Below are 16748 nucleotides of genomic sequence, written 5' to 3'. Positions count from 1 at the left end.
GTATTAATACCTAAAAATATGCATGACTCATTTAGGATCTACAATGGACAATTATTATTTATTACTTATTTTAAGGACCTGTGCACCATTTTTTTTTTACCTATCTATCTCCAGAAATGGCCTACGATGCACTGTCCTCCACTTTCAGGGTGACTAGAAGCCATAAAAGATTGAAAGGTTGAGGGAACTTGGTATGTTCCGCCTGGAGAAGAGAAGGTTGAGACAGGATAAAATAGCTCTCTTCAAATACCTGAAGGGCTGTTATATGGAAGAAGGGACAAATTTGTTCTCAACCTCATCTGAAAGTAGAGCTAGATCCAATGGGTAAAAACTGGAAGAGAAGATATTCTGACTGGATATCAGGAAAAAAATTCCTGACAGAAAAGGTGGTTCGGCAGTGGAACAGATTGCTGAGTGAAGTGGTGGGTTCTCCCTCACTGGAGATCTTCAAACAGAGGCTTGACAAGCACCTGTTGGAGATGCTCTAACAGGGGTGGGCAAACTTTCAGCTTTAGGGATCCCAGAGCTTTAACAGTGTAAACCAGTGATTTTCAACCTTTTCTGTCCCACTGACAAGGTACTAAAATTGTCAAGGCACACCCTCAGTTTTTTGACAATTGACAAGGCACACCTTGCTGTTGGTGGGAACTTACATCCCCATTGGCCCTATTAACAAATGACCCCCCCCCAAATGCTCTCAGCACACCTGCAGACCATTCACAGCACACCAGTGCATCACGGCACAGTGGTTGAAAATGGTTGGTGTAGACCTTTAACAGTGTAGGAGAGAAAATTTCAGCAGGAGCAGTTTGTCATGCAAGACATCCAAGAACAATGTAGGACATGACAAAATAAAAGCTGAAAACACTCATATATTGGTTTCATGTGGTTAATTTAAACACTATTACTTATTATTATATTTAAAATTGTATTACATATAGTTTATTAATTACAAGAAGGCTACGTGCTGCCTGCAGGGGCCTGTACACAGGGAAAAGGAGAATATTTACGTTTTTTTCCCCAGGACACAAGGCTAGAAAAAAAAGACATCTGATCACCTGCCCACTTTGGAAATGTGTAAGCTCCTAGGGGGCAGAGAACCTCTCCTTCAGTCCTTCTACTGTAAAGCTTCAGGTCTATAACTCTAAACTCCCAGGCATGGGGGGAGCAAAGGTCCTCGTGCAAGCAAACAGAAGGCAGTGAAGGAGTCCCCAGGGCCGCAACAAGGTGACCCCTGAACATGCACACTCACTCAAGACTCCCTACTCTGACTCCAAAGCACCCAGAGCCTGAACTCATCCACGCATGCGCACTGAGCAAGCTTTTGTGCCGGGCTTTCATCCGCCCTCGCTGCTGTGCCATCCGCGCATACGCAGTCTCCCCTCTCCCTCGCCAGCTTGTCCTCAGTGCCCGACCGAAAGGCTCGCGCATGCGCCCCAGGCAGCGCTCTCCGAACCTGTCCCCCGCCCCCCAATCATTCGCTTTCGCCCCACTCCCTCCCCCCACATCGTGCTCACCCTGCACCCGGCCGAACACCTCGTAGTCCACCGATATGAGGTTCTGGGACATGGCGCCTGCGGGGCCCAAGGAGTGTCGCTCGCCGGTGAGAGAGGGAGGGAGCGGCCGTTGAAGAGACCGAGAGCGGTTCCAACGGACTCAGCTGGCGGAGGCCGCCACGGAAGCGCGGAAGGTTCAAGATTCAGGGGATTGCGACCGCCCACCAGGCTCCTCCAGCGCCTGCCACTTGCCTCTGCCAGGGAGGAGGGAGCGGAGGGGCTCCTGCTGTAGTGGGTGGGGACAGGCAGGTCTGGGCTGCCCTCCTGCACACGCTTTCCTGGGAGCAGGGCCCACTCCTTGCACTGGGACTGTCTGAGTAGACCTGCTGAGAATGAGGCTCCTGGTGGCAAGTCAGCCCTCCTACCTTCAAGGGCGTTTAGTCCCAGGCTGCAGCCCCCTTTGCTGCAGCAAACCCTAAGCACACTTACTGGGGTGTGAGAGCCCAAGCCTCTGCGTGCCTACTCACAAGTAAGTCCCCTTACAGTCAATGGGGCTTACTCCCAGGTAAGTGTGGGTAGGACTGTAGCCTCAGAGCCCAATTCTCTGCATGCCCACTCACAAGTAAGTCCCATTACAGTCAATGAGGCTTACTCCCAGGAAAATGTGGGTAGGATTGTAGCCTAAGAGTACAAGCCTATGCATGTACTTCTCAGAAGTAAGTCCTACTGTGTTGAACAGGGCTTATGCCCAGGAAAGAGTGAACAGGAGTGCAGCCTTAGGCTCTGGGACTTGGCTGGGACTTGGACCTGACTAAACACGCTGAGGATTGCACTGCATTGCAAGACTGCAGCCTGGAAGTAAATCCTGTTTAGTCCAGTCCAAGTCCCAGCAAGTTCAGAGGCTAAGGCTGCACTCCTGTCCACTCTTTCCTGGGAGTAAGCCCTGTTGAATACAGCAGGACTTACTTCTGAGAAGTACCGTAAGTACATGCATAGGATTGTACCCTTAGGCTGCAATCCTTCCCATACTTAGCTGGGAGTAAGCCCCATTGACTTTAATGTAACTTCTGAGGAGAAATGCAGATGATTGGGCTGTAAGGCTACAATCCTATCCAAACTCCCAATGGAAGTAAGCCTCATTGATTAATGGGACTTACTTCTGACATGCCTAGGATTGGGTGCTAAGGCTACAATCCTACCCACACTTACCTGGGAGTAAGTCCCATTGACTGTAATTGGACTTACTTCTGAGTAGATATGCAGAGAATTGGGCTCTCACACCTCAGTAAATGCGTTTAGGGTTTGCTGCAGCAAAGGGAACTGTGACACCTTGAAAGCTGAACAGGTTTGTTGCACAACCGCTTGTAGGATGGAGCCCCAAGATTCATGAAATGTTATCTTCAGTTGTCAAATATAAAAATACATAACCTTAGTTTAAGTATGTGACACTCCCTGATGCACGATTGCTTGTGAGTGAGCCTCATGGATTTTAATGATATTTTCTTCAAAATAAAACATATTTAGGATTGGGCTGCACAAGACTCACGGTTAGTGCAAACCCCAAACTAAGAGTAGGGTTAGCCCAGTTAAAAGAAATGAGAAACTTACATATTTATGATTTTTAGCTGGCCCAAAAGTATTCTCCTACTGTTACTTTGGGGCTTGTTTTTTACCAGTTTCACTTTTTGTCTCCTTTAGCAAAACACTTAAATGAAAAGCACAGGACCCAAGTTAGGACCTGTGTGTTAACTTGATATCTTTTCAGACCTTTTCAACAGTATATTAGAATATCTTGCTCCCACAGAGGCCATGATGCTGAGTGGGGAAGAACAAGTTAAAACAAGTTTAAAGTGCTGCTTCTTTTATATTTAGTGAGGAGACAGCAACTGTCCCACTTGACCCATTCAGCAGAATGTCTTTTCCAGTAGCTCTTTGCTGGTGTTTCTTCTGCATCATTTTACAGCCCATCTGAGACAAGATACTATTTATTTACTTTGCTATGTAAGCCACTCTGAAAACTTTTTTGTTGAAAAGCATTATATAAATATTCTTAATAAGAAAAGACCTGTGGAATCAGGTCAAGGTCCATCTAATCCAGCATTTTATGGTGGCTCAATAAATGTGAGCTCTTGAACCTGACAGTTACCATTAATGGACCTGTCCTCCATCAAATTGGCCAATCTTCTTTTAAAGCCATCCAAGCTATGGCCATCACTGTGTGGTGATAAATGCTGCAGGCTAATTAAAAAGTAAAGAAATAGAAAACTTGTCCAGGATAATTTTGTTTTGTCACTATCTTCCAACTTAAATCTACCTCATATTTAAGTCTCTGAGTATTACAAAAGAAAGGAGTTAAAAGCAAGGTTGCAGTGTTTAATTTATAATTTAATTGATTTCAAAACCTTTTAATCAATTAAAAAGGTGCTGGAAATTAATGAGCTAGCTGATTTTTTTTTTAAAAAAACAAGCACTGACAGAAAACACAGTCAGTTGTGTTTTATCTTTGAAGAAGCATTTCCCTTTCTCTCTCACACGTAAGAGAATAATTCTTCTGATGGTGCAGGCTGTGATATATCATAGAAAATGTGACACATCATAGAAAAACAAAGAGTGCCAGAACTGTCTTAATGATTTGCTGATTTAAGAATGTTACACAATTACTCTGTTGCTTGTCTCAGATTTCTTTAATCATGCAACAGCCCTAGTCAAAGTACAACTAAGGAATTTTTGAAGAAGAGCTGAGAGATGTGTGGAGAGAAAGCAGAGGACTTCTGTTAAAATTAGAAGCAATGCAGAGCCAATAACCTGAATTAGCACTCAAAGAGTGTTTTAGCCACTTTGGAAGCTTTGTGGCACTTATAAGGTTGCATTTTGCTTGCTTAATAAATTCCTAATAAATAGGAGAGGTGAAGCCTAGCCACAGCTGCTGTAGTAGCAGGGAGCCCTGCATAACTGATGTAGTATGGATTGCAAATCCTTGGTCATTTGCTGCCCCCTGCCAGCAATTCTTTGCATGTCAAACCAGGAACAATTAGCAACATGCATGTACACATATACTTTAACTGTACCTGTCTAGCATGTATAGTTAGGGCATGGTTTCTCAGATGCAGTCAGAAGGAACTTGGGGTGCAGGCACAGAGATTAGATTGTGAAACCTATAGAACAGAGGGGTTGAAAGGCACACTGTGGCAAGAGCAGCAGAAGATACCCCTTCCTTTTTAGTCTCTAGAGGCTTTTTTACATTTTTGTATCTCAGGTTTTGGCATCCCTGGACTGTGGGAAGCCATAATGGTTATATGAGTACTAGTTTTGTTGTGAGGCTAGAACGTCTACCTTTGTACTCAGGGGCACAGTAGAGGAATCTGAAACCACTGGAGTGAGCCTGTTTTTGTGTGTATGCTCCTTTTTGTGCTTGGCACCCTTTCATTTTTGTTACACATCACCAATTTCCTTTCTATCCTGTACCTGGCAAACTCTTCCCATTGTAGAATTTCAAAAACCTGCAAAAAGATAGGGTATTTACCTATAACACTGAGTGAATATTCTTGGTGCTAAGGAGATGCTGAAGGGAAGAACTCACTAATGAAGGTGCTCTGTGCAGACTGCAAAGCATAGATACTTCTGATGTAGATGTATTAAACATCCTTTAATGGTTGTAAAACAACATCAAGATGTTCAGTATCAGGACGTTCACATGGAATTTCTTGGCCTAGATGTAAGTATCTAGAATGGGACACAGACCACTGTCTCTCTTTGTTACCATGAAGTCCCTTGTGGAAAAACTTTGATATTTACTGGGGGGTGCAGCTTCTTTCTGAAAGAGTGTCTATTTTGTCTAGTAAAGGTTAGAACGATTGGTGAACTAAACTTTTAACTCGCTTTCAAACTTCTCTTTAAAAAAATCCTTTCAATAACATTTTTAAAGATGACTTGCAACATGTCCTGCAATGACAGTAGAATAATTCAACAAAAAAAAACTACAGCCCTCAGAAGGAGCAAACTTCTTCATAGCCCACTAACAGCAGATACACAAACTTTTACCAAAGTCCAGGAAAACAAGATTTTTTTTTACCTGGGGTCTGAAATTTACCATGTTGGTACCAAGGAGTGTCGTAGCTGAAACACCATAATTAAGAATGCCCTATCCTTGGTATCCACCCACCACACTTCAAAAAGTGGGATTACCCAGAGCTGAGCCTCTAATCTTAGTCTCAGGGCAGGCTCATATGGGAGTAGGAGTCCTTATCGGCTGCATCCTGCCAAATGGTATCACTAAGACAAACATGGTTCCCTGTGGGGGAAAATTTAGAATGTATATTTAGCAATGAAACTCTTTTTCATTTGAATAATAGAAAATTCTTTCCTGGATCAGGAAAGGAATTAAAACTTGGGAAAACTCTGTGGATATCAGCTGTAGATCGACTCAGATTCACAACCTGGGATACTGAAAGCTATTTAGAACAGCTGCTCTGTAGAACTGTAGTTTCCTAGGAAATGGAGGAATTAATTGTTGCTCTTTTCAGACAATGATTACAAACCACATGGGAACCTGGGGCCATATGAAAGCACTTGAGCAACAGGAAAGTGCGTGGGCCACCAGTGTCATGGCTTTTTATGGAGGTGGGTTGCCTGCAATTATATTTTGCAGCAGTGTGAAGCTGTTTAATGCATTTTTATTAACAACATGAGATGTTGGAAGCAGCAAAAGCAACTCTAATTAACCTTGCTGGAACATGAGGCATTAGGTTCTTTTTAGCAGGCTTTTCAATCAGATCTTTTTGAGTGGCAATCCATGCTTGACAGAAAACTTAAGCAGCTATGTTTCATTTAATGCATTCTCTTCTGTAGAACAGCATCCTCATGGGTAGAACAATTATGTGTTGGGGTACCAACAAAACAAATGAGATTATCTTTAGATATTATTGATTTTTAAGTTTAAAAAATGCTTTATAGAAATTCTGTAATTTCCAAGTTTTCAGATCACAGGTTGATCCTATTTGCAAAGCTTTTTTCTTGGTACTGTGAGGACTATATTTGTTCCAACAGTACTTTTATGTGGTTAAAATTAGTACACATGGGTCACCACATGTCTGACTATGTATCTCTTGTATTCAGGGACTGCATGACAAGTAAAGAGCTGGAGGTGGATTATTGCAAGAAGGCTTATCAAATTTCTGCAGACTGAGGGCCCACCACCAGTGCGCACTGTCACAAACATGCCATAAGGCACGTTATGGGCCCTCACACTGGTGCTAGCCCAGCTAGCTGGGCTAGTGCAGGTGGAGCACTGGAGCTCCGCCACTTGGCAGTTAGGTGGACTGCCAACCAGCGGAGAGGTGGGGGAGGTGTGGAGGAGGCATTCCAGGGCAGGGGGAGGTGGGGAGAGGGCAGGGAGGAGGTGTGCCAGGAGAGGGAGTGGGGCGGGAGAGAGTTGGGTGCGATAGAGCTTCGCTTCACCAGATCTAGAACCTCTGTGCTTGGCTGGCCGCCCAGCAAGGAGGGTCTGAATTTGACACCAACCTTCAGGTTGACATAGAATTGAATAACTGCATTGCAGGGCTCCTTGCTTTGCCTGGGGGAAGGGGTCAAAAGTCCCCTTCTCTGGAGGAGGAGGTGGTGGCTGCCTGGAGCATGCAGGATGCTGCAGCAGCCATTTTCAGCGCAGCAGCAGCTCCGCACACCAGGCAGCTCAGGATTGGGCTGTTATTGTCCGCTTATTGACCTTCATTCACTGGAATGAATGGATGGTTTCATAAGCAATGTGAAAGGAGATTTTTATAGTCCAGAAGTCCATTGGCTTCAGCTGTTGCTGATCCATCCATGCACTGGATAGGAGTCATTACAGGATCAGCTCTAGGTGTATAGATCACACATCTGACTTCCCATTGTCATTATTGGGATGTCCTTGGAAAAGATATATTTGTCTCTCAATAGAACAATCTGAGCATTCAGCTAAAGCAGTGGACTAAATGTACAGATAAGATGGAGTTCAGACTTGTCTAAAACTTGTACAAGGTATGTGGGACTTTGGAAAGGTACAATAAGTGCTCATCATCAATTTTAAATTAGACTCATATTAATTTGAGATTTCCCTGTGTAAAGCAGTGAGCAAACAGCTCTTTGTATTTATTGCCAAGTCTCAGAATTCACACGCTATTGCTGGTGACTGATGAGAGGCTGGAATGTCTGTGAAGCAACACAAAATTGTGACATGCTAACAAGGTCTTAATTTCCTGAGGACTAGATTACAATTGCTTATGGAAAAAAAAGTTTTATCCAGGATGCCACTCAAAAATAATCTGGACTTACAGGTTGGGGGGGGGGGAAACCTTACTAAATGGAAGGTGGAGTTGATGGTAATGGTGTTAGTTGATCCAAAGCAGCAAGCTGTCCAAAGCAGAAATGTGTGAACTGTTTGCAATGTTGATAACCACCAGTGGTGAATAATCTCTTCAAGGGAGAGACTGTATTTCCTTCCGTTTTTAAACTTGGGTTCTTCCATTTGTTCTCCAGATTGAACACCAGGAAATGACAGGTGGCGATGCTATTTTGAATACTACCAATTGATATTCTTCTCACTTAACAAGGAAGAAGTTGTTGATACAAGCTGTGCAGAAGGGATTTTCAGCTCAGGACGTTAAGCTCTCCATTCCATGAGTCAGGAACCAACTGTGCCTTTTTCATGCCAAAGGCAACCAAAATGTGGCAAAAACTTGACAGATGGAGTTAGATATGACTGAAAACCTGTAAAATATTTATTCCAAATGTATCATCCTTTTCCCAAGAGTTTTGCAGAAGCTTGCTTGGAGAGGTAAAAAAGGTTTCAACTTTTTTTTAAATAGAAAAAAATGTAATGCCCATATCAATAATATGTTGTTGAAAGAGTCCATTCATTCAACCTTTTCTTAGATCATTTAAAGCTTTGTATTATTGTTATGAATGGAGCTGGATATTTCTATAAACACTGTACTTGTTTTCAGTTTATAGTGTTTGAAAATGGGAATCTCATTTGTGGATGCCAGGAAACAAATAGATTGCCCTACAATTACTACAAATGGAGAGTAGCAGCTGTATGCAAAAGGGTTCATATATCTCTGGCACACAGCTGAGCTCCATGATGCTCAGAGTCAGGGAGAATGTGAAAACCACTAAAAAGTGAATGTTGAATGTGCAAGTTTTCAAAATATTTCTTTTGGCTTTTATTGCCGCTGACATTTTATGTTGTTTATTTTTATCACTTTCAGTTTAATTACAAAAAATCACTAGCAGTACAAACACAAAAATGGAATCTAATACACAATAAATGAAGCATGGAGAATTGGGATGGGATGAAACTTCTGCTGTTTTACATTATAAAACAGTTGCTATAAACTGTTACCCTGCACATGCCCAATCTTGTTTGATCTTGGAAGCTAAGCAGGGTCAGGCCTGGTTAGTACTTGGATGGGAGACCGCTTGGGAATACCGGATGCTATAGGCTTATACCATAGTCTTTCGAGACTGAAGGTTGCCAACCAACCAACCAAATGTTTTAGCAGCAGTGTGAAGGACTAATAAGTTCAACATACATCTTTAACAGTCATCTAAGATAGCATAGCAAAATCTCCCTTCAGGGAACCAAAAAACGCATTATTTTCTCAGTCAACACAACAATCATTTTCCTGAAATTTTGAATATTTGGGCAAGGCAAAAGTATGGAAGGGGAGAAATCTGCATGGAGAGCTGAACAGTGCCAACAAAATCCTGTGGCAAATTATAAACGCAGCTTAAGGCCCAATCCTATCCAACATTCCAGCCTTGATACAACCTCAATGAAGACCCAAGATAAGCAAACAAACATTCCCTTACCTCCATGATTGTCCACCCACAGCAGGATGCAGTGCACGCTACATCAGTGCTGGAAATTGGCACAGCTACATCAGTGCTGGAAATTTGGATAGGATATGGCCCTTAATCAGTAAGGAGTAAGATATAACTGAAATTGTATGTTAAGAAAGTGAACCCATTTTTGCTGAACCCATACACATTTGGTCCCTGTTGCGTATATGCAACACTGGGCAGAAATGGCTTTTAATCTTCAAAGCAGAGGGCATTAGCTTAGTGCGGTCATTTACCCAGATTCACTTCCAATACTCCTGTTATTGAATAGCCCATATCTCTGTCCCATTTTTAAAAACAACATTAAAGATTAGGACTGCAATCCTATGCATATGTACCTGACTTTGTAGCTTGTTAGTGCAAACACACCATAATTAGTGACCTTTGAACATCTATATCTTTGAAAAGGGTTTGGTTGAAACCTGTTGGCCCCTCCCCCCAAAAAAGCTACAAAGTCAGCAACTTAGTTCTACAGTGGAATAAAAAATTATTTATAATTTGTTTCAGACCCTTCTTTGCAGTAGCAGTTTCTCCTTCCTCTAACAGTGGGGGCAGATTGGATGTGCTAGGGAGGAGCAAGCATTCAACAAATTCTACACAGAATCATAAATAAAACTGCAACCAAAACAAAAAGAGACCTATTTTCTGATAGGAAGACAAAGGATCCTACAGGAGAGAGGTGAGATAATGAGTCTCTGTGTTTGGAAAAACTCATATCCCCTGCTGAGTCCCCTCCTTCAGACAGGTTATATTCCCTGGAGGATGATAAAAGATGATCTTGCTGAGATAAGGACAAAATGTGCCTCCTAATCCTGCAGTCACAAATATACAGTATTGGGTGTTTTTACACAAAGGGTGCAATCCTAACCAACTTTCCAGCACTGATCTAGCTGCAATGCAGACCCAAGGTAAGGTGACAAACATGCCCTTACCTTGAGGAGGACTCCTTGACGGCCTCTCCACTGCAGGATGCAGGGCGTGCCCCCTGGCACAGCTATGTCAGTGCTGGAAGATTGCTTAGGATTGTGCCTAAAATTGACTAAACTACAATAAGGAGCTTCTTGATTTCATTCTGAAATGAAACTTGAAAAGTGAAAAAAACAGAAAATATTGAATTTGCTTGAGAGGGAAGCAACAGAGTTAAAAATGGATTTCAAAACATAGGAAAAACATTGTTGAAATGATGAGACATAACTTTGAGGGAGGGAATAGCTTTTTCTTTTTCTTTTTTTGTTTTTGTTTGAAAAAGGTGACAAGATAAACAGTGGATGTGCATTCATCCTTCTACAGAACATTTTTAAAGAACAAACAAAAAATGATAAACGATGCTGAGCATTGGAAGTGGGTGGTGGACATGTGCTGTTAGTCACCAGTTATTATGGGGGCACCTCTTTTCTCTTAAATGGGCTATCAGTGCACACATCTTTTACAACAAATTAAGAATACATTTAAAAACTGTTCCACACAATGTGTTACTCATCACCATTGATGTCAGTGGCACTATTCAACACATTCCTGCAACAAACTTTTCCGAGTGGTGAAGACCAGAAGTGATTGTGAGGAGCTCCAAAAGGATCTCTCCAGACTTGCAGAATGGGCAGCAAAATGGCAGATGCGCTTCAATGTCAGTAAGTGTAAAGTCATACACATTGGGGCAAAAAATCAAAACTTCACATATAGGATGATGGGTTCTGAGCTGCCTGTGACAGATCAGGAGAGTGATCTTGGGGTAGTGGTGGACAGGTCGATGAAAGTGTCGACCCAATGTGCGGCGGCAGTGAAGAAGGCCAATTCTATGCTTGGGATCATTAGGAAGGGTATTGAGAACAAAACGGCTAATATTATAATGCCGTTGTACAAATCTATGGTAAGGCCACACCTGGAGTATTGTGTCCAGTTCTGGTCGCCACATATCAAAAAAGACATAGTGTAAATGGAAAAGGTGCAAAAGAGAGCGACTAAGATGATTACGGGGCTTGTGCACCTTCCTTATGAGGAAAGGCTACAGTGTTTGGGCCTCTAGCCTAGAAAAGAGACGCCTGAGGGGGGACATGATTGAGACATACAAAAGTATGCAGGGGATGGACAGAGTGGATAGGGAGATGCTCTTTACACTCTCACATAACACCAGAACCGGGGGACATCCACTAAAATTGAGTGTTGGGAGAGTTAGAACAGACAAAAGAAAATATTTCTTTACTCAGCGTGTGGTCAGTCTGTGGAACTCCTTGCCACAGGATGTGGTGCTGGCGTCTAGCCTGGACGCCTTTAAAAGGAGATTGGACAAGTTTCTGGAGGAAAAATCCATTACAGGGTACAAGCCATGATGTGTATGCGCAACCTCCTGATTTTAGAAATGGGTTATAATGCCAGATGCAAGGGAGGGCACCAGGATGAGGTCTCTTGTTATCTGGTGTGCTCCCTGGGGCATTTGGTGGGCCACTGTGAGATACAGGAAGCTGGACTAGATGGGCCTATGGCCTGATCCAGTGGGGCTGTTCTTATGTTCTTATAACAAGGTCGTATGCGCCTCTGTTGTTGTTAGGTGCTGCTAGCGTTGTTGAGAATCAGTTCTTGCTTTTCACAAGTCCTACTTGAAGCACAATAGAATTCAGCAATACCAGTTTGGACGCATTTTTCATTCTCACTAATGGCAGTTTCTATAGAAAAAAATCTTTAGTGAGCAGAACCAAAAGAGGAATTAGAATTTGTGTTTTACTGGCAGCTCTAGAGCAAAACTACCCAGTAGCTGTTGCCTGTCCAGTAGGTGATTTTTGAAGAGCATTTAGAAATTAGAAATTATATGTAGAAGATAGCTGACAATAACAGCTATCATTGTTATCTTTAAAGATGTTTGAAAACAGTGTTATTTTACTCAGAAGTAAGCTGTGTTCCGTAAGACTTAGGCTGTAATTCTGTCTTACTAGAAACAGATACCTCTATCATACATCCAACACTGGAATTACTGTGAAGAAGTTGTTACTGTATTTAAAACAAATGTCTTTCCAAATAAGCAAATCCAGCCAATTTAGTTAGAATATCTCCTTTGGGCTGATTTGACATTACAGATGTTACAACAAGCAAAGAAATCCCCATTGCACATTTGCCCTGATTTGTTATCCAGGGTTGCCCACCTTCCCAGAGCCTGATGAGGATATGGGGACTGTTCTCCTGGGATCAAGTGAACATACAGGTTAGGGAAAGTACCCAGAAAAATGAATTAATTATTTTTTTTTCACTTGGCTTTTAATCTCCATGCCAACATTTGCCCCAGTCCTGCTTATCCCCCTGCTGTTACTTGATTTCCAAAAGTGCCTTGTATCCATCTCAGTTCTTGTATGTTTTATTCTTTTAATAAACCCTTTGTAATTTTTACAGTTTCACCTGGTTGGTCTTGGTTCACTTGGGAGGAGCTGGTTGCCCTTTCTTCCCACATTGCCTGCTCTGCTACCATCAGACTTTTAAGGGGATTCCCTGAAATCTCAGTCATCCTAGAAGGGAGGTTTGCCTAAGATGGCCTCTTTCTGAATAGGTCTTCCCTAGTCTGGGATAGTGGTAATGTAGACTATCATCCCCGTTTAACAACAGTTCAGGGATGAAATGAAGTTAGAGAGGTGGATACTAGTTGCTAGGCACTGAGCCCTGTGATCCATCATCCACCACAAAAGTAAATAACACATCTGAAAGTTCCTTTGTCTATCATATTTGCTGTGTAATCTCTCTTGGCCTTGGATACTGAATCTTAGTTAAGTGAGTTTAATATCCAGGATCAAGAAAGATCCCAAATAAAAAGCTGTGAGTATTCCTGGTTCAGACGTTCACTTCTATGCATGGTAAGGGAACAAGAAAGAAATGCATTATTTTGAGACTTAATGATAACGCCAGTGGCGTAGCTAATGATTGTGTAGCCCAATGCTGAGATCAAAATGATGCCCTGGAAGTGATATCACAATCAGCAGTGACATCATGCCTGGGCTTTTAAAAAAGTGAAAATTAGGGGTGTGGAGTCCTGGATTGGGGAGGACCCTCTTAATTGTGAGAGGCAGCGGTGGGGCACTGGAGGTTCTGTCTCCCAGAGCAACGACCCTGCCACCGGGGCCCTCAGCAAAGAGTGTGAGGGAAGATCTCACTAGAAATAGAGCTCAGGGAGGAGATTTCGGTATGTGTGGGACCTGAGCAGACCTAGAAACTGGGCAAGACATCATTGGAACTCATATAGGCCCACCATAAAGCTGTGTTCATAGTCTCAAGGTTCATCTCTGGAGCATATAAAATAATAATTGAGAAGAAAATACCTCTGAACATGTGCAGAATGTTCCCCACTCAGTAATCCCAGTTCCCCTATGCAAACTGGAGAATGGGAACATGGAGAAATTTGAGAGATGGGGAATGTTTGTTTCGAAATTTAGCTGGTCCCTGGTTCTGGTGTTATGTGAGAGTGTAAAGAGCATCTTGCTATCCACTTTATCATTCCCCTGCATAATTTTGTATGTCTCAATCATGTCCCCCTCAGGCGTCTCTTTTCTAGGCTAAAGAGGCCCAAACGCCGTAGCCTTTCCTCATAAGGAAGGTGCCCCAGCCCAGCAATCATCTTAGTTGCCCTCTTTTGCACCTTTTCCATTTCCACTATGTCCTTTTTGAGATGTGGCGACCAGAACTGGACACAATACTCCAGGTGTGGCCTTACCATAGATTTGTACAATGGCATTATAATATTATCTGTTTTGTTCTCAATACCTTTTCTAATTATCCCAAGCATAGAATTAGCCTTCTTTGCTGCCGCTGCACATTGGGTCGACACTTTCATCGACTTGTTCACCACCACTCCAAGATCTCTCTCCTGATCTGTCACAGACAGCTCAGAACCCATTAGCTTATAATGGGTTCTCCTCCCTTTCCTTGCACTCCTGGCCAGTACTCCTCCTGCAGCTGACCTCTAGCCTGTCTCCTCCTTGCCTGAAGCCCCCCTCTCGCCCTGTTCCCTCAGGTAAGTCAGGGGGACCCTGACGACCCTGACTTGCTCTGCCACCTCCCTACAGCTAGTGGCATAGCTAAGGTATCTATCTGCTTCATGGGGTCAAAGAAGATTTTGTAGCCCCCCCCCCCAACAAAATCAAAGTTAATTAAGAAAATAAATAAAAGTGTGTCCTTTATTGGTTAGAGACACTGTGCTGGGGTGAAGAGAATAGCAGTTATTCTCCCCCTGCTAAATATAAGAGAAGCACCACTTGAAAAAATGCCTCTTTATCCAGTTAGGAGTAAATGTATGATATATGGAAATGAGACCTGACTCGTAACACCTTATTGGTTCCATGCTGTATCATAATAACATCTCATTGGCTCTCAAAAAAATCAGTCTCATGGGTCAGTTTTGAGGTAAAGATATCCACTTTTTGTTCCATAAAGCAGTTATGTTTTCATTTTCTGCTTAATTGGACATAACTTTTGCTAGGATATAGATATTCCAATGTAGTTTGTTTCATTGCATTCTGCATTAAATTAACTTTCCAATGATATATAACATGATGGTATTATTTGCACATATCAAGGTATTCACAATTTTGGCCGCTAGTGTCAAGCTCAGCTTGTTGCTCCCCTAAAGCTTGTTTCCCAGTGCTATCCCCTGCACTCATTTGCTACACTTTAGAGTGAAAACATGTACTTTAGAGTACTTTAGAGTGAAAACATGTAACATCACAGATCACAGCGGGGTATAAATGAATAACCTGTTAGTGCAAACACATCGTAATTAGTGACCTTTGAAAATCTATATCTTTGAAAAGGGTTTGGTTGAAACCTGTTGGCCTCCCCCCCCCCCTTAAAGTTACAAAGTCAGCAACTTAGTTCTACAGTGGAATAAAAAACAAGATGGTTTTACATCACCAAATCCAGTCAAAATGCACCTTTTCCTTTCTAGGGCCAAACTCTGGAAGACAGGAGGGAGAAAAAATAACAGCTCTGCAGGTTTCAAGTAAAAATGGATAATGGCATTAATTGGCTAAAACCTAAGATATCACATACAATTCTGGTTTTGTGACTGTTTATAGTGAGCATTTAGAAATTTAAACAATTTTTTCCCAGAAATGAAAGGATAAATGTATAAGCAAATAAACATACATGTAGTGCTTTAAAAAAGATGGTTGCCTCTCTGAAGCACAGAGGAAGATGTAAGACAGTTGAAATTCAGTTTGCAGTCACAAAGCAAGGGAAAAAGTATATTCTCAGCATTGGTGAAAACTTGCTGTTGCTTGTCTCAAACATTACTGGTCTTCACCCTTAGCATGATAGTTTCAAAGACTTGTCATTTAAATAGCGTGACTGAATTCACCCCAAACTGTGAAACTGCCTAGGTTCTCTTCTCCCCCCCCCCCCCATTAGAGAAAAGGTGTTTAAAACAAAACAAGACCCAATATATTATAAATTAAGATATTTGCAAGGGCAGTAGAACAGTGGAGAAATTCAAAGTAACCTGGGCAAGTGATAAATACTTTCAGTTTTTTCCCCACACTTCACAGTTGCTATAAAGCGGGAGGATATATATTATCTGCGTGCCTGTAGTACTTTGGCCAGCAAAATCTCACCAAGCTGGTTTCTAATAAACCACAATGAAAATGGTTATTTCAAAACGAAATCCTCAGTGAGAGATGTGAGCATTCAATGTTTCTGAAAATCATCCCACTTATTCAGAGTGTGGGTTATCTATGTCAGGTGTTCAAGATTACCGAAGAATCATGGAAATGACAGAAAAAGTATCCAGTTGACAGTGAAGGCTAATGATTAATAATGTGCAATGGGACACTTTAATACAAGAATTACTAACAAGAATTACAATGTCTGTGAAATTGAGGGTCAAATATTTTCTAAAATCGATGGTTGTTTTATATGAACTTGGGGTGCTGATTCCAAAAATGGCATCAGTTTAACATATCGTGCCTAGTTTTGGGGATATGGCATAGCCTTGTTAGTGAATGGTTCAGGTAGCTTTCTCTTGAAGAATCCATGGCTTAGGCTTCCTAACAAGGAAGCTGCTTGAACCATTCACTAATGAGGCTATGCTGTATCTCCAGAACTATTTGTGATAGGGCAAAACTGATGCCATTTTGGAAATCAGCACCCCCAGATATACCCAGAAATAGGGCTAACTTTTAAGACAGCAAAATGTGTGTTGGCCTATATTATTATCATGAAGTGGTGCAATTATTCACAGATCTGAATGACCAATCCTTCTTCATTTTTTTCTCTGAAAGCCTCAGGATAGGTTACAATATATCCTAGTCTGAGATGTTATGTTGTTCACAGACACTGAGGGCCCAATCCTATCTAACTTTCCAGCACTGGGGCAGCCACAATGTAACCCCAAGGTAAGGGAACAAA

At 42.1% G+C, this 16748-nt stretch overlaps 1 protein-coding gene and 1 long non-coding RNA gene across 2 annotated transcripts in view; one reads left to right on the top strand and one right to left on the bottom strand.

Annotated features, from left to right (window-relative positions):
* ACYP2 (acylphosphatase 2) overlaps nucleotides 1–1724 on the bottom strand; it is a 74530-nt gene extending 72806 nt beyond the window's left edge. The window contains exon 1 of the mRNA XM_066625903.1: nucleotides 1518–1724. Coding sequence (XP_066482000.1) covers nucleotides 1518–1569 — 52 coding nt within the window. The 5' untranslated portion in view covers nucleotides 1570–1724. The remainder of the gene's footprint in view (nucleotides 1–1517) is intronic.
* LOC136649352 (uncharacterized) lies at nucleotides 1508–8796 on the top strand. Its single transcript, XR_010794389.1, has 3 exons — nucleotides 1508–1603; nucleotides 6020–6116; nucleotides 8010–8796. It is a non-coding gene; the product is annotated as an uncharacterized lncRNA (long non-coding RNA).
* The last annotated feature ends 7952 nt before the right edge of the window (nucleotides 8797–16748 follow it).

The sequence above is a fragment of the Tiliqua scincoides genome, chromosome 1 (assembly GCF_035046505.1).
Source record: "Tiliqua scincoides isolate rTilSci1 chromosome 1, rTilSci1.hap2, whole genome shotgun sequence".
NCBI classification, from domain to species: domain Eukaryota; kingdom Metazoa; phylum Chordata; class Lepidosauria; order Squamata; family Scincidae; genus Tiliqua; species Tiliqua scincoides.
This window is presented reverse-complemented; position numbering and strand designations above follow the sequence as displayed.